The sequence below is a fragment of the Propithecus coquereli genome, unplaced genomic scaffold (genome assembly GCF_000956105.1).
Source record: "Propithecus coquereli isolate 6110/MARCELLA unplaced genomic scaffold, Pcoq_1.0 Scaffold235, whole genome shotgun sequence".
NCBI classification, from domain to species: domain Eukaryota; kingdom Metazoa; phylum Chordata; class Mammalia; order Primates; family Indriidae; genus Propithecus; species Propithecus coquereli.
In genome coordinates this window covers 5,050,210-5,073,540 of record NW_012147897.1, presented here as the reverse complement: position 1 = coordinate 5,073,540, position 23,331 = coordinate 5,050,210, and the positions used below count along the sequence as shown (strand labels likewise).

At 56.0% G+C, this 23,331-nt stretch overlaps 1 protein-coding gene across 2 annotated transcripts; it reads right to left on the bottom strand.

Moving 5' to 3' along the window:
- Window positions 1-13,678: 13,678 nt before the first annotated feature.
- On the bottom strand, window positions 13,679-23,116 carry SERPINH1 (serpin peptidase inhibitor, clade H (heat shock protein 47), member 1, (collagen binding protein 1)). 2 transcript variants are annotated; one of them, XM_012645670.1, is made up of 5 exons: window positions 23,021-23,116; window positions 18,525-19,189; window positions 17,294-17,392; window positions 16,950-17,182; window positions 13,679-14,707 (listed from the first exon to the last, which is right to left on the bottom strand). In XM_012645670.1, exons 2-5 carry the CDS (start codon window positions 19,144-19,146, stop codon window positions 14,405-14,407), a joined length of 1,257 nt encoding a protein of 418 aa, XP_012501124.1. In that variant the 5' UTR covers window positions 19,147-19,189; window positions 23,021-23,116; the 3' UTR covers window positions 13,679-14,404. The 2 variants fall into 2 exon arrangements, with proteins under 2 accessions (XP_012501124.1, XP_012501125.1); XM_012645671.1 differs by lacking the exon at window positions 23,021-23,116 and adding an exon at window positions 21,625-21,671.
- Between the last annotated feature and the right edge of the window lie 215 nt (window positions 23,117-23,331).

Sequence of the window (23,331 nt, the reverse complement as noted above, 5' to 3'; positions counted from 1 at the left end):
AAAAGGGGGTCAGGGAAGGAAAGGACCCTTGGGAGGCCCTGAGAACAAGGAAAGAGTCCCCTGGCCTATAGTGTCATCCGAGTGGACAGCTAAGATGGGGCCCCCAGGATGGGCCCAGTGGTCCTGGAGGGAAAAGTAGGGGCCTGGATGGAATGTGGGGTGGACGGGCTGCTGGGATGCCCACTGGCCGAGTCTGAGCCCAGCTACAGTACTGCCGTTGTCACCAGGGCACCACCCCTGTGCCACGTGCAGGTTATAATCAATTGGCAAGCACATTGAATGACCGATTCCTGAGCCTGCCCCTCACCCCACCCCACGTTCTGTACTAAGAACACAGAAATCAGACTCTCCTGGCTCTCCAGCAAGAGCTGCCTGGCCCAGGCTCCCCTGGGCCAAGACTTATCAGGCAATCTGTGCTCTGCCCCATCCCTGGCCTGAGCTCTACCCTCACGATGACCGCCTCTCTCTCCTTTGCAGGAGCCTGGTCCAACCTGCCCGTGATTTGAGTAAGAATCGAGTAGCCACAGAGTCAGACAAGGATCAAGGTCCTGTGGTCCCAGGCCTTCTGAAAAGTCAAGGTCCTGTGGTCCAAGAGCCTCCAAAGGATCAAGGCCCCACGGTCCTGGGGCCTCCAAAGGATCAAGGTTCTGTGGTCCCAGGGCCTCTGAAGGATCCAGGTCCCATGATCCCAGTACCAGTCAAGGATCAAGATCATGTGGTCCCTGAGCCTTTAAAGAATGAAGGTTCTGTGATCTCAGCACCAGTCAAGGATCAAGGTCCCTTGGTCCCAGTGCCTCTAAAGAATCAAAGTCCTATGGTTCCAGCAAGAGTTAAGGATCCGAGTTCCATGGTACCGGAGTCTCTGAAGGATCAAGGTCCTGTGGTCCCTGAGCCTGTGAAGAATCAAGCTCCTGTGGTCCCAGCACCTGTTAAGGATCAAGATCCCATGGTCTCAGCATCTGTCAAGGATCAAGGTCCTGTGGTTTCAGAGCATCTGAAAGATCAAAGTGCCATGGTCATAGCCTCTGTAAAGAATGAAGGTCCCGTGGTCTCTGAGCCCGCAAAGAATCGAGGTTTAGTGGCTCCGGAGCCAATCAAGGATCAAGGTGTAGTGGCCCCAGAGCATCTGAAGGTTCAGGATTCTGTGAAGAATCAAGGTCCCGTGGTCCCTGAGCCTGTGAAGAATCAAGGCCCCACCCTCCCAGCACTGGTCAAGGATCAGGGTCCCCTAGTTCCAGAGCTTCCAAAGAATCAAGGTCCTGTGGTCCCTGAGCCTGTGAAGAATCAAGTCCCTATAATCCCAGTGCCTCTGAAAGATCAAGATTCCCTGGTGCCAGCATCAGCAAAGGACCAAGGTCCTGTGGTCCCTGAACCTCTGAAGACTCAAGGTCTCAGGGGCCCTCAGCTGCCCACTGTCTCACCTCCACCCCCAGTCATGATCCCAACCGTCCCCCATGCGGAATATATTGAGGGTTCCCCTTGACATGCACCCTTGACGTGCCAACGAAGGAGCTGGCAGTGAACGTGCTCCCCTCCCAGGGGCAGTGAAGGCACATATTTAATCTGCATGAAACATGTACCATAGTCTTGCTGGAGTCTAATAAATCTGGTCCCCTGGCTCAGCAGTGTCTCTCTCTGGTTCGGGATTGGGGGGACATGCGTGCATATGTGTGCATGCCATGTACTCTGAAAGTGGCGTGCCAGGCTGTGTTTTCACCCATGGGGGCCAGAGGAGTCTGAGAAATGCCCAGTTCCTGGGAGTTGTCAGCATGAGATGGGAGTGGGCAGGCAATGCCAGGAGACTGAGAATAGGACCCCATCATGAAGGTGGGCGGGACGAGGCAAGGGTTGGATCCCATGAAAGCCCAGCAGGCTGAGCCCTGAGTGGGTCAGAGATGAAGGCTGCAGAAGAAACAAAAGCAGGGACCCAGGTGGCCCAGGGTAATTCTGGGTGACAGTTGTTTGCTGAGAGCTGTCTTAAAGCTCATCCAGAGGTCAAACTTCTTGAGAAAATCAGGCCTTCTGCTCATAAGTCTCGGGACACTGCAGAACCTAACGTCTGCTGAGCCTCATCCAGCACCTTTGACAGCTCAGCCAGGAGCTTCCAAAAATCCCTGGAGTCCCCATTCATTCACATGCGCGGAGGGCTTTGCCTGAGCACCCGCTTTGTACCAGGCTCAGTGCTGGGCACTGGGGTCACTGTGGTGAAGAATCCCAGTCTTAGGACAATAAAATGTGGTGTGGGATGAGGCCCTGGGACAACTAAAGGCCTGGCTTTGAGAGTCCACCTGGTGAGGGCAGCCAGGAGGGCTTCCCAGAGAAAGTGGCTGTGGAGCTCTGACAGGCTCCAGACAGCCCAGGCAGGAGCAGACAGCGGCAAAGGCCCCCTCTGGAAGTCCCTAAACGAAAGAATCCGGCTTGCAGGAGGACTCAACCAGCGGTAAGGCAGGTCTCTGAGGCAGAAAGCTGGGACCAGGCAGGGGAATCCGGTTTTCTGAATCCCAGGACATGGGGCGGGGGGGAGGGGGGTCAGCCTTGGGGCTGTGTGGTGCCGGGCAGTGCGGAAGAAGGCTGGGCGCTGCCAGCAGGCCTGAAGCATAACCTTGGTCAGAGATAGGTCCTGCCAGAGTCCCACTGGTTGGGGCCACAAGGCCGCAGGGCAGCCTCCCTTTTAAAGCCCAGAACCCTCAGGGAGCTGGGGGTGCGGGGCTCCACCTATTGCCCCCACCATTGCTGGCTCCCAAGGAACTCTCCTATCCCTTTTAAAGAACTTTTTTTTTAAAGGGCTTCTTTTAAAGGAGCTCAGCTCGGTTCTTACAGAAAATTCATCACAGGAGGTACAATACTGACAAATCCCAAATAGCCCAGTTTTCTGAACCAGCCTTCTCCATCCAACTGGCCCCAAGCCTGCCTCCTCACCCCATTCCCAACAGCACTGGGGTTTTCTGCCCCCAGAAGCCACCTCAATACACACACACACTGTGAGGTTTCTTCCTGGCACAACACAGAAGTAGCCCTCAGAGCTTGCTGCCACATGAGCTCTGATAGTCCCATCCAGGCTACGGGAGTGTTGTGTGTGGGCATCTCCTCCTCCTCTCAGTTCTTCCTCTGACCCCCACAGGTTCTGTGACACACACGATCCCACAGGCCAAGCAGGCGATAGTGCCATCTCTGAGATGCAGAACAAGGTTCCCTGAGGGCCTTGGAGACAGCCAGGGGCAGATGTCCAGGAGGCCACTGGCTACCAGGGCTGGACCTCTGAAGAGAGAGTGAGCTGGAGTCAGCTGCCTTGGGGGTGGGCGTGCAGGAGGGTCACGGAGACCCCACATCGGGGAAGCTGATCTCCCTCAGAGACACGCAAAAGAGAAGCAAGCCCAGTTCCAAGCTCCGGAGCCTTTTAAGAAGAGAAGTGCACAGAGGACACTGAGGGGGGCTGGCCCAGAGCTGGAAGGAGGAACCAGGGGCCCTCAATAAGGAGGTGCCAGGAGGCATTCAATAAGGAGGCAGTGCCGAAGGCTGGCTGAGCACAGATGAGGACTGGCTGCCCCTTAGATAGTGCAGTTTCCGCCAGCAGCCCAGCACCAGCGCCCTCAATAGCTTCATTTGTAAACCGGTCCTGACAGTAGAGGAGGTCCGGAGGCAGAAACCTCAGCTCAGGGTGAGCTGCTGGCCGTAATCTTTCTGTCCGGTCCGCTGTCCGCTGCAGAGAAAGGAGGCCCAGTGGTGGAGGCCAGGGGCTGGGGCAGGGAAAGGTGGGAAAGGTGTTCTCTTGGCCCTTCTCCCATGCAGACTTCACTCTTGGCCCTGCTCCTCCCTGCCACAGCCGTTTCCCAGCTCCTCCCCGGCGACCCTCGCCTCCAGCCCTGCTCTCCCTCCCCTCCCCTGGGGCGGCGGCCTAGCAAAATGAGGGAAAACGACCAGCTGGGCTGGGCGCCCCCACTGATGCGGCCGGCCTAGGGAGGGAGAGGACCGCTGCATCGTCCGCGCGCAAAGGACGCCCCTTCCCGGGCCCTGGCGCACCGAGGACGCAGGGAGGGTGAGGAGGTAGGGTCACCGCAAGGGGAGGCTCCCTGCTCCCGGGTCAGGCGAAAATTCCGCCCAAGAATCCCATCCCAAAGATGCCGAGGCTCCGGGAGGCCGTCTCCACTCTCACGGCCCGACCCCGCACACCTTCTCGCCTGCAGGCTCACCCCTGCCCGGCCCCGGGCTCCACCGCCCACTGCCAGTGCGGCCTGGCCCCCCTCCCCCTCCCTCCCCCCGAGACCTCGGGACGCGGGGTCGGGCTCGTGGGCAGGACAGTGCCCCACCGTGGGTGGGCGAAACAGGTCCCGGCCCCTGCCCTCTGCCCACCCGCCCTGGCGAAGGCTGGCACCACGTGGAGGCTGGGCTAGAAGACCCTCCCTGGGAGCTGGGCCGAGGCCTCGCTGGAGCCCCTGGTGGCTCATCCGGGAAAAGGCAGCGATGTTACTCCTTTTCTCACACAATGACCCCCTCCCTTAACACCTGCCGGGAGCCCTGTACCGCCTGGGCACCTTAGGACACATTGAGGGGGAGCGAGGAGATGGTCCGTGTGGATAGGGGACAAGAACCAGGTCGCACTGGATTGACACCTTCGGGAGTCTTCGTGGTGGGGTGGATGCATCGTCTGGGCAGGGTGTGGGCAATGCATTCTGGTTGATCCAGTTTTCAGCTAGAAACCTGGCACCAATCTCCCACCTTCTACTTCAATCCAGCACTAAGACCTGTCCACTCTTCCTGCTAAATAGCGAATCTGCCCACTCTTCTCTATCCCTTCTTACCTCACACCTATCACAATCTGTGATTCTGTGTATGAATCACAATATGGCACTAAGAAATGCTGTGTGTCTTTATTTTGATAAACAACATTAAATACAACTGGAGCGGCCTCCTCTCATTGCCAGGGTTGGCAGGATATCTGGTATTAGTCATTTTCCCAATACCTCACCCTGTCTCTGAGGCTGGTCACAATTCCAGAAGGCTCAGACCATCCTGAGAAGACACACAGAGGTGATCACTGTGGCTACCCCAGACCAAGCCAGGGGGACACTCTGCACCAAGCTTGCCTAGGAGCTCCCAAAGCCCGTCCAGGTTGTGGGGTCTGTGTCCAGTTTTCCCAGGCACCCCTGCAGCTGTCCTCCTCTGAGCCCATCCTTCAGAGGCCCCGCAACCCAGCCCCCAGCTCCCTCCCTTCCTACACACCTCCATTCCCAAAGTCAGGCCATGCTACCACTCATCTATCAGAGCACCTACACTTTAATCCCCTGTCCACCTCAGGCCACCAGTTTAACATCTAACATCCTCTATGGGCTTGGTCCTGGTTCTAGGTGGGCCAGAGCTTCATCATTTTACAGTCCCACCAGCAATGTCTGGGGGTTCCAGTTTCTCCACATACTCACCAACACTTGCTATTGTCCATCTTTTTCATATAGAGCAGTCATTTCTTTTGCTTATTCCAAAGTCTTAAAGTTTTTTCTTACACACCTATTGGTATCTAATAAATATGAGCAGACATTTATTGCTGAGTGGATGAATGGGAATACAGGAAACAGCTGACTTGGGCAGGAGAATGAACTCAGTACATGATGAGCGAGAGATGTCTGTGGGACAGACAGGGAGAGGTGTCCGGGAGACTCCTGGACATACTGGTCTGAGCCTGGGAACAGGGTCTGGGCTCATTGAAATCTGGGCCTCACCAGCCCAGAGAAGGTATGTGAGGCCACATGAAGAGTATGAGTTTACCCAGCAAGAATGTGGAAAGCCCAGGACAGAGTGCTGGGAAATACCAACATTTAAGGGACAGGCAGAAGAAGGAGGCATTGAGCAGAGCCTTCCATGGAGCAGCAGCATTGGAGGAAAACTAGAAAAGAATGTCACCATGGAGAAGAATTCAAGGAAGAAGTGGTCAACAGGATCAGAGACCATGAGGGGCTTCCCTACAACATGGATCTAGAATGTCCATTGAACAAAATGCGCAAAATGTCAATACATGTTGAAGTTTTGTGACAGGCACACAGAAGTTCTTTTAACTTTCATGCATGTTGGGAATTTTTCCTATCCATAAAATAAGTTCTCTTAAAGTGTCCATTTCAGTAGCAATAAAGAGATCACAGACCTTGGCAATTGCAGACTCTCTGGAGTGGAAGAAACAGAAGCCCGATCCCAGGGAACAGGGAATAAGAAAGGGGAGACATCGAGCATGTTTCATACCTGATGCATGATTCACTGACAACACATTTAGCAATAACTGAGCACATAGATCCCAAGTATCCCCGAGAAAAGAGCAGATTGTGTGTAACAGTCAGTAATTACTTTCATAGTCCTGGTGCCTCCCACTCTCAGCCAGGCCCAGTGCTAAGCCACGAGCTCTTCCTCAAAAAGGAAAATCGCTTGCCAAGAGCACTCGGCTTTGCCCCTAAATCCTAGATAGTCCATTGTGATTCTTCTACCAGGATCTGCCATGGGTTCAGACATCATCCCCATCCACTGCAGGCAATTGAATCACCTTTGGATCTGCTGGGTCTTCAGGGCCATGTGGCAGAACTGCTCGCCCTTCGGTCTGGACCACCTGGAAGCCTCTTTCTCTCTGGGCCCCACTCAAACCTGGCAGCCTGACAGGTTACTCAGTAAATCGACCAGAGAAGCACACCAAAATGTCATATATGTTGCCTCCAAAATACACAGAAGCCCAAGTGCTGTACTTCTTATTACCAGTAAGAGGTAGAGAGCCCAGCAAGTTGCTTTTCTCTTTGCAAATTCTTTCCTGGCATGATCCAGACCACTGAACACTCAGAAACTTAACTCAGGTATTAACAGCAAGCCCCAATGTTCTCATGGATTTATTTCCCATTCTCGGGCATGTTTGTATTTTATCGATGCATCTAAAGTACCTGCTGCTTCCCACTCTCCCAATCCTAGCAACATAAAGTAATCAATGTAGTGCACAAGTATGATGGCCTGTGCTACGGGAGGATGATCAAAATCCTCGTAGACTAAGTTGTAACAGAGAACCAGAGACTTGACGAGATTCAAGACAGGATTAGAAAAGTGTACTGCTATCCCCATCGAGAGAGGGAAAACTGCTACAGGGGCTTTCTATAGAGGAAAAGAAAAAAAAAATTGTCAGATAAATAGTTTCACACCAAGTATGACCAAAAAAACAAAAAACAAAAACATAATTCCCACATAAAGGCCACACCTAGAATAGCATCTGCAGCTGAACTCAGCACCTGAGTAAGCTTCGGAAAATGCCCTGTCGTTCTCCAAGACCTGTGCCTTCTGCACAGACCAGATAGGTGAGTTAATTGGGATGGGACAGAAACCTCCCCTGTACCTTTCAAGTCTTTGATGGCGGCACATATTTCTGTGATTCCTCCAGAGTCACAACATTACTTTTGCTTTATTATTTTGGTAGTAAGAAGTAGACGGAGGGGCTTCCACTCGGTCCTTTCAACCATAACGCCCCCTATTCCGCAGGTCTGTAGACTCGTGTGTGAATTCTGCCTGTAAATACCAAGCATGCACCATGAAACTAAAAACATAACTGTGGGATGAGTCCAGGTCCCACTGGGTTCACCACACCAGACTTAGGTCAAAGCTCCAATTACAGGCCGGGCGAGGTTGCTCACACCTGTAATCCTAGCACTCTGGGAGGCCGAGGCGGGCAGATCATTTGAGCTCAGGAGTTCGAGACCAGCCTGAGCAAGAGTGAGACCCCGTCTCTACTAAAAATAGAGAGAAATTGGCTGGACAACTAAAAATATATGGAAAAAATGAGCCAGGCATGGTGGCACATGTCTGTAGTCCCAGCTACTCTGGAGGCCGAGGCAGGAAGATCGCTTGAGCCCAGGAGTTTGAGGTTGCTGTGAGCTAGGCTGACACCATGGCACTCTAGCCCGGTCAACAGAGTGAGACTCTGTCTCACAAAAAAAAAAAAAAGCTCCAATTACAACCTGACCCACCTGAGCCTCTACACAGCAGCTTCTGTGTCCTCAGGAATGAACATTAGATAGATTCAACATCCATTAATCCCTAAAAAGTGTGGATATTTTCCTTTCACAGAGCGCAGCTGGCAAATGACCCAGGACCCTTTGTAGAAGGCTGAAAGGATGATGTACAGTGTGTCTCTGTGGCGCTGTTGAAGGAATCTTTCTGAAAGGTCTCCCTTTCATTCAAGGGACTTCCGGTCAGAGCCTGAGATCTCTTTCATGGTGGCTTCTACTAGCCAGACCTGGAGGGTTTTTGTTTGTTTGTCGTTTTGTTTTTTTGTTTCTGTTGCAGAGATTAAGAAGGACCTCAAGGGCTACCCATCTGTTTGGCACCTTTGGTCGTATTTGGCCCCTGATCCATCGGCCTTTGCTAAGACATCTGCGGGCCGGACACACCGATACCACTTGAGGTCTGACGTCCTGCGTGATCAAGGGCTGCTGCTTGTCTTTTGCTCCCCTAGGATCCCATCATTTCCGCTGAAACCATGGGGCCTGTTTCCATGGCAGCACCTCCCACCAGCATGCCTGGCCTGCAGGGGACAAGCACTGCAGCAGGTTTCAAAGGTGCTCCCTCACTGCTGTGTTTCTGGGTGCTTTGGTGAACAGTGTCTTCTGGGGGGTCACCAAGGTAAATCCACATCAACATTCCTCCCGCCCCAAGCCTTTGGGTTCTTTCTCCTATAATAAAGCAAGGAACTTCTGGCATCTCAACTCCAATGAGCACAGGCCTTGTTTGAATCCAGGTTTTAGTCAGCCAGCTAAGCAAACAAAACCACTCCTAGCTGCTCAAACTGGCACATGAATCTAGAATCTCAGGGAAATGCACCTACGTTAATAAACTCAGCCCAGTGAAAATGAGATTCCTCCATCCCTGGACTAGCACCCACAGAAAACATTCCCGTAGATATTATCTAGATTTTTGCTGACATTAATATGAATTAGCAAAATCTTGAAATTCTTCTGATGTGTGTACAGCCTCCTCCAAGACCTGACTCAGCAATTAGTCCCCTGCGGCGGGCAAGGATCTAACCCCAGTGCAAACGTGGGAGTGGGCATGGAGAGAGCTGGCCTCCCCTCCGTGGCAGATTGAAACATGCTCACAATCATTTGCTGCTCCTGGCAGCAAACAAGAGGTGGAGTCTAGTTCTCACACCCGAATCTGGGCTGGCCTTGTGCCTCGCTTCCACCAGTAGGATGTGTTAAAGGTGATACGATGCAAGTGACGGACACCAGGTTCAGACGCTCGGCTTCTGTCTTCATCCTCCCAGAACCCTGAGGCCACCGTGCCTTGAAGAAGCCAGGGTGAAGGACCTCGTGGACAGAGGCCCAGCACCCAGCCACCCCCGCTGTCCAGCGCAGCCCAGCATCTGGTGACTGCAGTCATCCGAGCGGACACAGGCAAGGCCAGCCAACCCACAGAACTGTAAAAAGTGTAAATTGTGTGTTAAGCCACTAAGTGTGGAGCAGCTTGTTACTCAGGGTAACTCCCAAGGCAAGGTCATTTCAAGGTCTTCGGGCAAGGCGGCAGTAGCCTCATCAGGCAAAGGAGCAGGGGCTGCTTCTGCAGCAAGGCGGCTCAGTGGGGTAGGGTTGGGGCGCTCTGACTCATCCCGATCCTCCCGTATGTCCCCTGTTGATCCTTGCCCTGACATCAGTGCCCTAAATTTCACCCGAAACCGAGCAGTACTGTGAATCCACTGGTAAATTGGCAACGTAATTTGGTGACAACAGCATCAGACTCGTGTCTTATGAAATCACGTAGCGTAGCTCCGCACTCCCCCATCCCCTCTCGGCTCCCCTGCTGACTTCCTGGTCTCTGGCTTACACCAAGAGTCGGGAAAGGGAGGAATGACATGGAAAACTGGAAAGTGAAAGAGCTTTCTACTACTCAGCATGTGCATTTTAAGTACAAAAACACTTCCTCCTTCTTGCTGGAATTGGGGGGGAGCCTGGGCCGGTGAACTTGGTGCTCCCCACAAACAAGACACTGGCAAGTTCAGCGTGGCGGAGCTGCACGGACACATCAGATCACACTGAGAAGGAGGAAAGGCGGCAGCAAGGTGCTTGAAGGATCAAGTGTCCCCAGGAGCACCTGGAGGGCAAATGCAGCACGTGCCGTCAGAGATGCTCCCACAGAGCAGTGGGAACATGGAGGAAGCCACGCTGCTGACTGGGGGCCTAGCTTCCCTGGGGAGGTGGCGACCTTTGAGACAGGCCTCGAAGGGTGAGGAGGGGCTCAACAGGCAGAGATGGGAGAGGCATGAGACCAAGCAGAGGAGACCCCGGCAAAAGAGAAGGGGGAGGTGAGAAGTTGGGGCTGCAGAAGGAGGGAGGGATGGAGGTGGGAGAGCGGAAACTTGCAGGGGTGAGTGGCGACAGCCATCTGCTCTCCTCCTACAAATGCTCCCTGACCACCACAAATGCTCCCTGACTGCCACATGCCTCATCCTGGGGCCTGCCCGTCACCCTTGTAGCCATTCAACCCTCCATCTGCCCCCTCTACACTCCCTGCCAGCCCCTCACTGTGCTCCGAGCCACCCTGCCCACCCCTACTGCCATACCTCTGTTCCAGCTGTTCCCTGCATCTGCAAAGCCTCTTTCCCTCTTTGCCATCCAGCTCTAGCCCCTTCTTCCAGGAGTGTCCCCTGACATTTTGGCCTAGCCCGAACCCAAGACACTGAGGCATAATGGAAAGAATCCGACTTTAAAGTTGCAGTGACGTGGGCTGACACCCCAGCGCTGCTGTGTGCCCTGGAACTACCACCTTCTCCTATTAGTAGCAAATATTTACTGGCCACATATTTGCCAAGTACCGTGCGTTACCTCATTTAACTTTTACCACAACCTCATGAGGTAAGTACTGTTACCCTTCCCACCTTACTACTGAGGAAACTGAAGCTCAGAGAGGTTAAGTAACTGGCCTAAGATCACACAGCTAGGGAGTAGGGTAGAGCTGGAACTCCTGTCAGGTCTGTCAGCCTCCAACACCTCTGCTGCTAAGCACCACAGCACCCACTGGATTGCTTCCTTTGAATGAGTATTTATTAGGCACCTCCTGCATGCCAGGCATTGTGTCAGGTATGGGATGCAGCAGGACTCAGGCAGACGAGGGCATGCTCTTGAGGTTACTCCAGCTGTAGCTGGAGTCTCAGGAGGAGAACCCCTCTGCTTCAGGACCGGGGTAAAGATGACATAGCGTCCCACTGGTGACAGCCCCCTATACGCTGTGGAGTGCGGAGCTAACTTCTCCTTCTTCCACAGCCCAGAGATTGGGTTCCCATGTGGGCCAAGCTCTGCCACTGACCAGCTGGGTGGCCTTGGACCGGTCACTTCACCTCTGTGAGCCCCAGTTTTCTCAGCTATAACATGGGACAGCAATAGGCACTCCTTAGGGACGCTCTGGGAATTAAACGAGATCATAGGTGGCAGTGCCAGGCACACGGGAGGTGCCCGGTAGAAGGTTAATCCCCACCTTCCCCACTTGCGCCCACATCAGGGACCTTTGCAATGCAGCAGGCTCACCATGTCCCTGAGACTTGAACAAGTACCATGGTGGGAACAGGGCGATCCCTCCAATGGCCTCCAGGCGGCAGGAAAGCTCCACCCAGGCAAGGCACGAGCCGCTGGGGGCGCTAGCATTGGCCGGACCAACCTCTAGCCCCCGCCCCATGCCTAACCCGCCTGCCTCTGCCACCTGCACCGCCACCCTCCACCAGCAACTCCAGCCCTCACTGTGGTGTGGGAGCACAGACCTCTTTGCACTCTGCACCCGTGCCAGCACGGCGGCGCGTGGCCTCAAGGCCCCCTTTGGGGCATTTGTGTGGCCCCCACACCCAGGCCTGGCTTATTTCATTGCCCATTTGCACCCGGTTGGGGGGATGTTGCAGGCCGAATGTCAGGGGCAGGAGGCCTTCGTTCTAGTCTCTGAGCGGCACCTGCACGATGAGGATGACTTTGCGGGATGGAGACGAAACTAGACCGTACGCAAGTTACACACCTTCGTTAGCAGCCTCTGGTCAGTGCCTCTCCTGCCCTTCCTGTGTGGCCTGGAGGCAGGAACGACCACCCAACTGACCTAGATCAAATCCCAGCTCGGCCACCACTGGCTGTGGGGCCTCAGGCAGGTCACTTAACCTCTCTCAGCCTCAGTTATCTCACCTGTAAAATGGAGCTAATTCCTACTTAGCCAAGCTGTTATAAGGCTTGAATAAAATTATACATATCAAATATTTGGCACACGGTAGGAACAAAACCCAAAAGTAGCACTGGCTGGTGTTGCTAAAGCATTATTCTGATCAAGAAATGACGACTCACCCTTCAAAGCAGCCCACGTCACTGCCTCCTGGGAGCCTTCCTTGGTCTCCACAGGCAGTGAAGGCTTCCTCCTCTGGACTCCCAAAGCTCCGGATCCCAGTGCCCTTCTAGAACAGGCCTTTCACATATTCAGCAAGTATGTATTTAGTGCCTTATGCACGCATGGTGCTGAATCTAGGTGCAGGACACAGCCATGAGCAGACACGGCCCTTATTCTCATTCTGGCAGGGGAGACAGAACGTGTACAGGAAGTGGGCATTTCACAGTACTAAGGAGTCCATAGAGGGAGAAAATGTGGTAGAGAAACTAGGGTGGGAGAGGGGCTGACTATGTTGGGTGGTCAGGGAAGGCTTCTCTCAGTAGATGACATTTGAGCTGAGTCCTAGATGACAAAAAGCAGTCCTGCAAAGATCTAGCAGAAGCGCTTGCCAGGAGAAAGGACAGCTAGTGCAAAGGCCCTGAGACAGGGGATCAGGCATGATGTGTCTGGAACAGAACAATCTACGTGACTGAAACACAGCAAGTACTGAGCACACTTGTCACTCTCCCTAAGTCTCCACCTCTAGATGAAGCCCCTTCAGGGTAGAGATCTAAATTATTGAGTCCAGACCTGGGACTAGGACTCTGAACAGTTTTGCTAAAACTCCGTTGTGGTAAGAATGAGAGTGAATTGCCTGGCCCTGCTGCGGCCCAGAGTCTTGGTGGACTGTGCTGCGTTGCCCATCCAGGTAAAGGGTCCCTCCCTGGACCACCAACTCCTGGAAAGCTAGAGAGGTGCCCAGAGAGAGGAAGTGACCTGCTTAAGGTCAGACAGCCGGCAGGCAGCAGAGATGGGGCTCAAATCAGGTTTCCTCTACTCCTCTGCCTCCCTGGCCACCGCTTTCCTGTCCTGTGCATCCCTCTCCCTCCCTGAGGCATGGCGGCAGGGCCAAGAGAGGCACCCAGCCTGCTGACTGTGGCGGGTTCCTCCTCCTCCCTGCTACAAACCCGCCACATCAGGCCACCCGACAGCAAGGATCCCCACTGCTCCTTCCTTCCACAGCGAGGCCCAAAGTCAGGCACCCCCTGGCCCTGGATGTGGAATGGGGTCAGCTGGCAAGGAAAGGCTAGGGGACTGAAGACTGGGGCTCTGCACAGCAGAACAGGGACACCCTGGGCTCTGGGTCCAGCACTGTCATTCATGCCCTGCAGCCACAACCTCCCCAGGGCCACCAGCGTTAGCACAGAGCAGGCCTGCTGCACGATAGTGACCTGCCACCAGTCCAGGACCTGATATGGGCTGTCAGTAGCAAACCTGGCTTAACAGGAGACCTTGTCCCCTGGGAAGAATGACATGTGAATCTCCTGATCCAATCTTATTCCATGCTCCAACGAAATTTCATTGGAAAAAATTTTATTGAAAAAAATTGTACAAATAAGTTCTCAATTTGACAGCAACAAAGGCTCATGTTTCCCCTTCCCTCCCCATCGTTGAAAAACTAAAAAAGGAAAAAACAAGAAAACAAAAAGTTCGCCCCCGTGATGTCTGATGTGATGCTCTTGACCAGAGTCTGCCCCGGAGCCCCTGCTGTGAGCTCTGCCCGATCCCCCTCACTGGGGCCGGGGTCACTCTGGGGTGCCTGGTCCCCGGGGCTGCAGCACCTAGTTTTGTAGTTGAGGGAAGTTATGAGAGGTTGGGGTAGAACCGGGGAGGGGGCTGAGGTGGTGGCAGTGTCAGGAGACGAGGTGGGGCTGAACCCCCAGCTCGATCCCCTCTCACAGCCGAGAAGGTACGTGGCTTAAATACGAACACTGCTTGAGGCGGCTTGACCTAGGACTTTGAGCGCCGGCAGGACGACTGCTGCCCCGGTCCACAGGCTGTGGAATCTCCAGGCTCAGCATCACGATCTCCGGGGGCCACGTCCCAGTGGAGTGAATTTCAGCTGGGAAGGTCTGCTCATACACACGGGAACCCTAGTCTGTTTCTCCACCCCCACCCCATGGAACATCCAAGGCTGGTACCTCAGCTCCCCGCCCCCAATAGCACCCATGATGTCTCAGGAGCCTTTGGCTGCCTCCTGCCCGCCCATGCCCACCCTGGGGCCCTACAACTCGTCTCGCATCTTGTCGCCCTTGGGCCGGACCAGGCGCCCGATGAACAGCAGGGAGCCACTCTGGGTGTCTCGCACCAGGAAGATGAAGGGGTGGTCGGCGTAGAACAGCTTAGGGCTGCGCAGCTCCTCGCGCCCGTAGATGTCCTGGTCAAAGGGGTTGCCCTCCGTGTCCCACTCGAAGGCGGTGGCGTGGAACACGCTGGCCAGGTACAGGTCCTTCTTGCCCGACATGCGTGACAAGTCTGCCTTGTTCTTGTCGATGGCCTCGGTCAGGCCCAGCCCAGCCAGGTGTTTCTGCGGGACCAGGCGGGTGCAGGTGAGGCCTCAGCACACCAGGCTCCTGCACCTCACCCTCTACCCGCACCACCCTGACTGCCCCTCAGAGAGGAGATAACCCTGCCCTGGCCACCGTCTGTGTGCCAGGCATGGCCCTGGGCACCTCAATCCTCGCTGCAAGCCTGCAAGGGCTTCTAATTGCCACTGCACAGATGAGGAAACCGAGACTCAGAAAAACAAGTCAGAATTGAGCCCCAGCACTGCCCAGCAATCTTGAGCAGTGCTTCCCGAAGTGTGGCACCGCCGGGAGCTTGCCCGACCCTGGCCCCGAAGCTCAGACCTGCCGAACCAGAATCTCTGCAGCCCTGAGACGTCCTAACAACCCCTCAGGTGATTCTCAGCACGCTCAGGTTTGAGAAGGACTGATCTAGGACAGCTGTGTCCACATCGCTCTGGGGCTTAAAATCTTTCCAGAGTGATACAATGCCTGGGGTTTGCTTCAAAATAATCTGTTGTGGGAGGAACGGGTGTATGCGAATCACCATTAGCTACGAGCAGATGATGCCTGAAGCTGGGTGATGGATACTTGGGGGCTCATTATACTAAGCTCTCTATTTTTAATATATTTTTACAATGTTCCACGTAAAAGGTTCACACACACACCCCTTTTCCGTGGCTCTGCACGGCTCTCAGAAGCTGCATACAAGATCTTTTACATGTGACCTGTGCCTACGCCACCACCTCCGGCCACATCCCTTTGAACGCCGCACCCTGCTCTCAGACAGCCTGGATGAACAACCTGTGTCCTAGATGGCTCTCCCCTCTCCCATTGGGACTCTTCCAACACCACTTCTTCCAGGAGGCCTTCCCTAGCCCACAAGGTGAGTGGTGCCTCCCTGGGGTCTCAGCACCCCTCGACCTCCCTACCTATCAGCCTGGTCCTGTCTGTCTCTCCCACCTGGCCAGGAGCTCCCTGAAGGCAGGGCCCATGGAGGGCTCTCCACGGCTGTCAGTGCAGGACAGACGCCAGTAAAGGACCACGGCTGAGTGAATAGCAGCCTGCAGGCCCCGGACTTCTGCGGGACAGTCTCTGCCTCCCCAGCATGCCAAACAGGCACTAGGCCTGGGGGCCTGAGGCTCGCAGGGTCCTGGGACAGGCATTCTAGGTAGGCACAGCTACTCCAGTCCCAATGGCCTCACACAAGTCATCCACTTCGAATTCCCTGGCTCAATCTACCCCACGGACTGGCTGGTAGTGGCTCTACTGAGGTTCCAGACATGGGAGAAACAAGGGGAGACGGGAGTCGGACAATGGCCATTCGAGAATGGGCTGGAGAAGGATCGGGGCCAGGCCCAGGAGGGAGTTGGGAATGACCCCTCTCTGGAAACTCCCAGTGTCTAAAACACAGACCAGTACAAGCCCCACTCATCTCTGGTTTAGAGCCTAAGCCCCATTTCATTTTAAGCTCTCTCTCCCCAAGGTCTCTTGGCAGCAAGTCTGAGTTTGTCCTGTGAGTGAGAAGCCCGCCAAGGAAGCATTTCTGGCATCCAAGGTAAGAATGAATGGAAGTTTCCTCATTTGGGTAGGCCGACAACCTCTCTCCCCTGTTTGACAGAAAGGCCACCATGCTTCCACCCTGAGGTCTCGTTGTAGCCTACCACTTACGAGCCAAGGGGACCTTAGGGAGTCTTTGCTTCTCTCCAAGCCTCTGCCCACCACCCTGGGTGGTCCTGAGGATGGGTGTTAAGTTTCTGGCCATCCTGGGTGACCCATGGTTACTAGTCTTATTACTGTATGGTGGATAATCCGGCTCGAACAATCTATAACTGGGGCACCTCACACTTCAGAGGCAGCGCAGTGACTAAGGGCTAGCTCTGGTGCAGGATGTCCGAATTACTGGCTGTGTGACTTTGGATGGGTTATTTAACCTTTCTGAGTCTCAATTTCCACATCTGTAAGATAAAGTTTATAGTCCTACCTAAGAAAGTTGTTTTGTGGATTCTAAGAGTAAAATACACATACAGTGCTTAGAAGAATGCCTGGCACCCAGCAAGCGGTCAGGTATACTGCGCTGCTGGTATCGTCATCACCTTCCCAAGGGCAGGGCCCACGCCTCCTCCCCCAGCCCCCCACAGCAGAGCCCAGCACTGCCTGGACACCCAGCGGGGCTCAGGACAGACCTGCTGAACTGGAGGATGGGTGCCCCAAGACCTCCCCCGGCTCCAAGCCCTGCAGGGGCCCGATTGGGCCACCCCTCACCTGCAGGTCGTGGGTCACCTCCACCACACCCTTGGGCAGTGAGATGGCGACGGCCTTCTTCTGCATCTTCCCCATCCAGGCCTTCAGCTGCTCCTTGGTCAGCAGCTTTTCCAGGCGCTCGAGGGGCTCCACGTGGTGAGGCATGAGGATGATGAGGCTGGAGAGCTTGTGGGCCAGGGGCATCTCCACGATTTGCAGTTTTTCCTTCTCGTCATCGTAGTAGTTGTAGAGGCCTGGGAGGAGGGCGGAGAGGGCGCTGGGCAGGCTGTGGGGTGAGGGCGGGCCAGATCCCGAGCACCCTCGGACCCCTGCCTCGAGCCCCGGCTTACAGGGCACCCACCTACCTGTCCTGTGCATCATCATGACGCCCACGGTATAGGAACGAGTCACCATGAAGCCACGGTTGTCCACCATCTTGTGGTGGAACCTCTCGTCCCAGTGTGCTGTGGTGGGGGCAGAACACAGGGTCAGAGACACATAGCCCCCAGACACAATCACAGCCCACAGCCACTCCCAACTGCACAGCCTGGATGTATCCCTGCCATCGACCTTTGTTCCCTTCTTTGGGGCTGAGCTGCAGCCCACCTTCCCCCGAGCACCCAGCCCACAGAGTACATGATCCCTGCTTTGGGTGAGGGGGCCTTGGCCCCAGGACACGCTGTCTGAGGATGCGGTATCTGGCTGCTCCCACACAACAGAGAATTAATTCCACTCTCAGCTCAGCCACCTCCATGTCCAGCACCTGCCCTTCCCCAGATACTTGTCAGTTATTTGGGAAATGTGCTGAGCTGGGCTCTCCGCCCCACCCAGTAACTGAGGGGGTCTGTGCCCTGGTAGGGAGTGTCCCGTGACCACCCTTCATTCTCGTCTGCAAATTCTGTCTCTGTGGCCAGAAAATAACCAAAAAATCAATGTATGACAGTGGCCTGAGCGCTGTCCCTACTCACAACTAGACCTGTGTTCCCTCCAGGCTTAGCCACTGTCCTAGCTTGGTCTCATTTGGAAAATGAAGGTCATCTCATCCTCACAGCAAACTATGAGAACAGCAGTATCTACATAGATACTCGCAAACGCTAACTAAATATGAACCCTAGGTCTAATCTGCAATCCAATACAGACGCATCTGGCCTGAGGCCTGGCACTGCCCCTCCTAGCTGAGCCTCAGTTTCCTCACCTGGGCAATGAAGGCCACACTGACCCCCAGGTAAGGATTAGGGGCCTGTCTCCAGCTCACTACTGGAGAACTGACTCACTACGGGTAGAACTGACTGTTAAATTGTATCCATTCCAAGGCATACAAGGAATAGCACTGGATGGATGAAATGTGGTAGCAGCACATTCTCTGGAGGCTCTGGGGGCTTGGCTCCCTGTCCCATTCCTTTAGACACACCACTGTCTGTGCCTCAGCCTCTCTCAGTCCAGTTTCTGGCACATAAAGAGGGTTCAGTGACAGTCCTGCCTCTGCAGTTTGTTATGAGCATACAAAGAATTGAGCACAAAGAATGCTGTCTTGACTCTTGTCGGGGGCTCCTGGGAGGAGGAGGAGGAGGTCCCACGTCTGCACCCCCAACTCACGCTTGAAGAACATGGCGTTGACGAGCAGGGCGCCGTCGGTGCGCTCCACGTCCTTGGTGACCTCGGGCAGCTTGCCGTCGGTGGTCTGCGAGGCCCACTCGTTGATGGACTGCAGCGCGCTGCGCTTGTCGCGGAAGTTGATCTTGGAGTGCTCACAGTTGTAGTGCTGCTTGCTGCTGCGCACGAAGTCGTCGGCGAAGCTCACCGAGCTGGGCCCGTACAGGCGGCTGCCCAGCTTCCAGGTCACGTTGCGCGCCGTGGAGTTGCTGAGCGAGCGCAGCAGCTCGCCCAGGCCCGTGTGCACCTCCTCGTCGCGCAGCTGCTCAGCGCTCAGCACCGCCTTGGCCTGCGACGCCGTGGCCGCCTTGCCACCCAGCGACACGAGTCCCAGAGACGAGGCCACCACCACAGGTGACAGCAGGATGTTTTCCACCGCCTGGTCCTTGGCCATGGCCTGGTACAGGCTGAAGGCCAGGCCAGCGCTGCTCTCGGCCAGCGTGGTTGCTTTGTGGCTCAGCTTCTCCGAGGTGCCAGGGGCTGCCGCGGCTGCAGGTTTCTTCACCTCGGCCGCCAGGGCCAGGGCCAGAAGGCAGAAGGCGCTGAGGAGTGGCAGGGAGTGCATGGCTGGGAGGTGGGTTTCGTGCACCGCAGTGGACCTGTGAGGGCTACACAGAGAGAGTGGCCTTGAGGCCCTAGGCCTTCCTCCCCAGCAACCTCCCCGGCCTTGAGGCTGCCACGAAGTCCCTGGCAATGGGAGCAGGAGAGCCTGCAGCCCAGGAAGTCCAGACCTGACCCAGGGCTGCCAGCCTCTCAGAGGCCTTCTGTGATCTCCCTATCCAAAGCTGGGTTCCCAGCAAGTCACCGCCAGACCACGCTACTGATTTCCTGCACTGGACATCTGACGCTTAAATTTATTATGTTTTTTATGTATTTATTCTTGCTCCTAAGTAGGTTATGGCCTCCAGGACAGGAAGCCTAGCCCATCTGCTTCCCCACTGTATCCTCAGTGCTTAGCCCATAATAAGCCTCGGGGCCTCCTGAGCAATACAGGGCCACTTGGCCACACTTGGGGTGCTCAGTTTATACAGAGGTCAGCCCTGATCTCACATGACCCTGGGGGTGCTTTTCCAGTGAGAAAAAGCAGCAGCTAGGCTGAGTGTCTGCAGGAAGCCCAGATGCCTGGGCAAAGGATGTCCTGAGGGACAGAGTGGACACAGCGGTAGGCCTGCCCTGCCCCCATGCCCTTTATTCTGCTCTGGGATGTTAATGAGTCACTGGCTGGTTCACTCATTAAATGAGGGAGCCCAGATGCTCCACTCTGCTGCCCCAAGGTGACCTTCAGTGCATGTGTGTGTGTCCACCCAGCCTCGGTCTCCCTTTTCCAAGCTGCAGGGTCTAGGTCTCCACGTCCAAGGCCTCTGTCTGGGCAGGAACTTGGCATGCCCATCTGCCCACAGCCCCCGGACCAGATGGGAAATCCCTGGGACAAAAGCTCCTGGGACCAACTCCTGTAGGGGGTGGGGAGGTGTTCCTGACATAGCGGCAAGGACAGGATACTAGGGAAGGTGGTGAGTCACAGCTCAACAGAGCAGTGGCCCACTCCCTACCACCAAGGCTAGCCAGATGTTTGTTCAGCCTCCCAGGGAACTGGAGCCACATCAGGTTCCATTCTGCTCTCCCACCTGACAGCCTGCCACACAGGCCATCTGCTCCATGGCTTCGGGGTTAGCCTCAGGCCCCCTCCCCAAACCTAGTAGCAGTAGCAGTGAACCCCAGGACAAGCCCCACTCCCCTTCTCTGGGCCTCCAACCAGGACAGTCTCTGTTCGGGGGATATTTCCAAACTCCCTCCCCCAACAGGTCATTTTCCCCTCTCCTCCATGCAGCAGGACGGGAGACGACGGGAGAGATGACAGGGCACGGGGAAGGGTCAGAAGGAGCCCTGGTGGAGGCTGGAGCCCCACTGCTCTGGCAGAGCCCGTCTCACAGTCCTCCTTGAGCAAGATCCTCAGGACTCTGGCTACCTGCGGGAGCACTGGATTTCGGGTTAGGTTCTACTGCTGCCACCCTGAAAACCAGGCAGGTCCCCTCCCTCCCTCGACTGACCCCCTCCCTGAGGCCAGTGCAGTGCAAAGGAGAAGCAAAGGGTCCAAGGAGAGGTAGGGGAGGAGAGGAAGGAGGGCCACTGAGAGTCGCAAATACCTGGGGGGGTGGGCAGGGCAGGAGAGGTCTGAGTCTCAGGCTAAAGCTTGAGTGGAGGGGCAAATCTCAGCCCCAGGCCACCTCCCTCCCAGGCCTGGCTCCTTTCCCACCAGGACTGGAGCCTCAAAGGCAGTTACCATATAGTTTATTGCACAAACAAGGACACTTAGGAGAGTAAAATGGGTACTACTATTATGCCAGGACAACAGGCACATGGCCACCCTACTTAAAAAGGCCACCTCTGATCTAGACTGCTGATGCTGGAGCTCAGATCACTGCAGAGGGCACCAGCGTCCCCTCCCTGAGGAGGCAGCTGAAGAGCCGGCTCCAGCCCTGCCACGTGGCAGGCTCCATCTCCACAGCCCCCACCCCCAGCCAGCCAGAACCTCAAAGGGCTGGGAGGGGCTTCTCAAGCAAGCTCCAAATGACTAGTTTGGGACTCCTCAGGCAGCCGATGATGAGGATGACGTGGCAGGCAGGAGGCTGAATTATCTCTGCCTGCCTGCCGGCAGAAGAGGGCTTCCACCTGGGAAGCAGGCCTGGGTTCGGGCTCCAAGGGGTGCCATGGGTTTGCCAAGGGACTCCGGGAGCCCTCCTGGCCTTAGATTCCCATCTCGCTCTGAGGAGATGCGTGCTGAGGGGCAGGGCTGCTGTTAACCCGGCAGCAGGGGCAGAGGAAGGCAAGTCACTGCAGGCAAGCCAGCCTCCCGCAGCCCGCCCATCTTGCCACAGAGAAAAGCCAGCCCTCGGGCCAACTTAGACAACTCACAGTCCCACAAAGAAAAATACCAGATCACTTAGCCAGGGCTGTGCCCAGGGCTAGCCAGACTGAGTTGGGACTGAGCAGGAAGGGGAGGAGATGCTGGGGGTCCCAACCACTTGAGGGGGGTCTAAAGTACCTGGAAACTGCCTCAGAGGGAGGTCAATGCCTGCCTTTTTCATTCTGAAAGAAAACAGAACAGTGAGGAGGATGGGACCTGGCAGAGGGGAGGCGGAGAGGAAGGGCCTGGAAGGCCCGGCTCCCAAAGGGAACCCTGTCTACACTGCCCCTGGCACGGGGCACAGCCAGTCCCAGATCTACAGGGACCCTGGAGGCCGAGACGGAGGCCAGGGCAGGGAGCCACCCCGGGTCCCTTGGGGATGAACAGGGGTCAGGCTTCCTGGCACGGGGCTCCTTCCTCAGAAGCGCTCTCAGAGCCCCTCCTATGGGGTCCCGTTACACAGCCCGCACAAAAAAATCTCTGCTGGGAATCCCAGTGACCAGAGACAAAGGAGGGTACGGGAAGGGGGGACAAGTACATGAACCATCTGAGCACAGGAGGGTGGGGCCCCAGTTGCACTTCCAGGGAACCAAAGCCCCCTCATTTTCCCCAGGCCTCCATCCAGGGCCTGCAGCTCAGAAGGACCAGCCGGAAACTGGGGAAGAGGAGGGGCGAGACTCTGAGCCAGGCTGGAAGTGCTTTCAGTCTCCTTCCTCCCCTCCAGCCACCTCAGGAATGTCCCTAAGCTGGGGGCAGGGAACCTAGTGTCTAGAAATGGCCTTAACCCTGCAGTTACTCCAGGAGAGAGGGCAGTGGACAGAGCAAGGGTGGCTGAGTCAAATCCTTCTAGTCAGCCACGCAGATGCACCCCTGCGACTCCTCACTCCCCGCTTTTGAGGAGGAGGAGGGAGGCTTGCTGCTCAGGTCTTTCCTCTGGCCGTCCTCATCCACCCAGCAGGCTGCTGATCAGAAATGCAGCCGCTGTCGGTGACACCCCCAGAGCATGTGCACCCCAGGAGCCAAGGCTATTCCACCTCCTTTCCTACCATCCCACTTTCAGAAGGGTCAGATGCTCCCACCAAGCCTGGGGAGGCATCTGAGGAGGTTGGGCCATCACTGGCTGCTGGCCCCTGGGCCTCAACCCCAGAACTGGAGTCACGTGGAACTGCAGAGAGGCCTGTCCTCCTATGGCTGCTGGGAGAGGCCCCAGACCCCGTCTCCCTCTGTTTCTGCAGAGGGTCTGCTTTCACCTCACTGGCCCCAGCCCCACTGTCTCCTAACTGCCACACCACCCCCGCCCCTGCCCCATGCTTCGAGGGGACCCTGCACCCTCCCACCCCGGCTCTGATCTCCTCAGAGCCTTCCGTCACCAGCTAGCCCTGGGTTCTGGATCCCAAACCCTCAAAATGCCAAGGACTCCAGTATGCGCTCTCTCGCAGGGCCTGCCACCCCTCCCCGGGGCCATCTGCCCCCCTCACTCCCTTGGACACCCCTCAATTGCGTGGCGCGCCCCCAGGACGCCCCTGCCCCTCACCTGCGCCGGGCTGGCTGGCGCCGGACGGGACTGTCGCTCTCGAGCCGCGAACCGATTCCACTCTCCGCTCGCCCGCCCGCTCCCGGAATCTATATATGGCGGTCCCACCCCCTCCCGCCTGTCCCGAGAAACTTCTGGAAAGTTGGAAAGGCTTCCGGAGGGCGCCCCAGCTCCGCCAAAAAAAGCCAAAGACCTCCCCTAAATCTCCCCGGCCCCTGCCCCCTCCCTCTGCGGGCGCTCTCCCGCCCCTGGGTCCTACTGCCCCCCTCATCGGCCGGGCTGCGGGGCGCCGGGGAGCCCCCACCGGGACC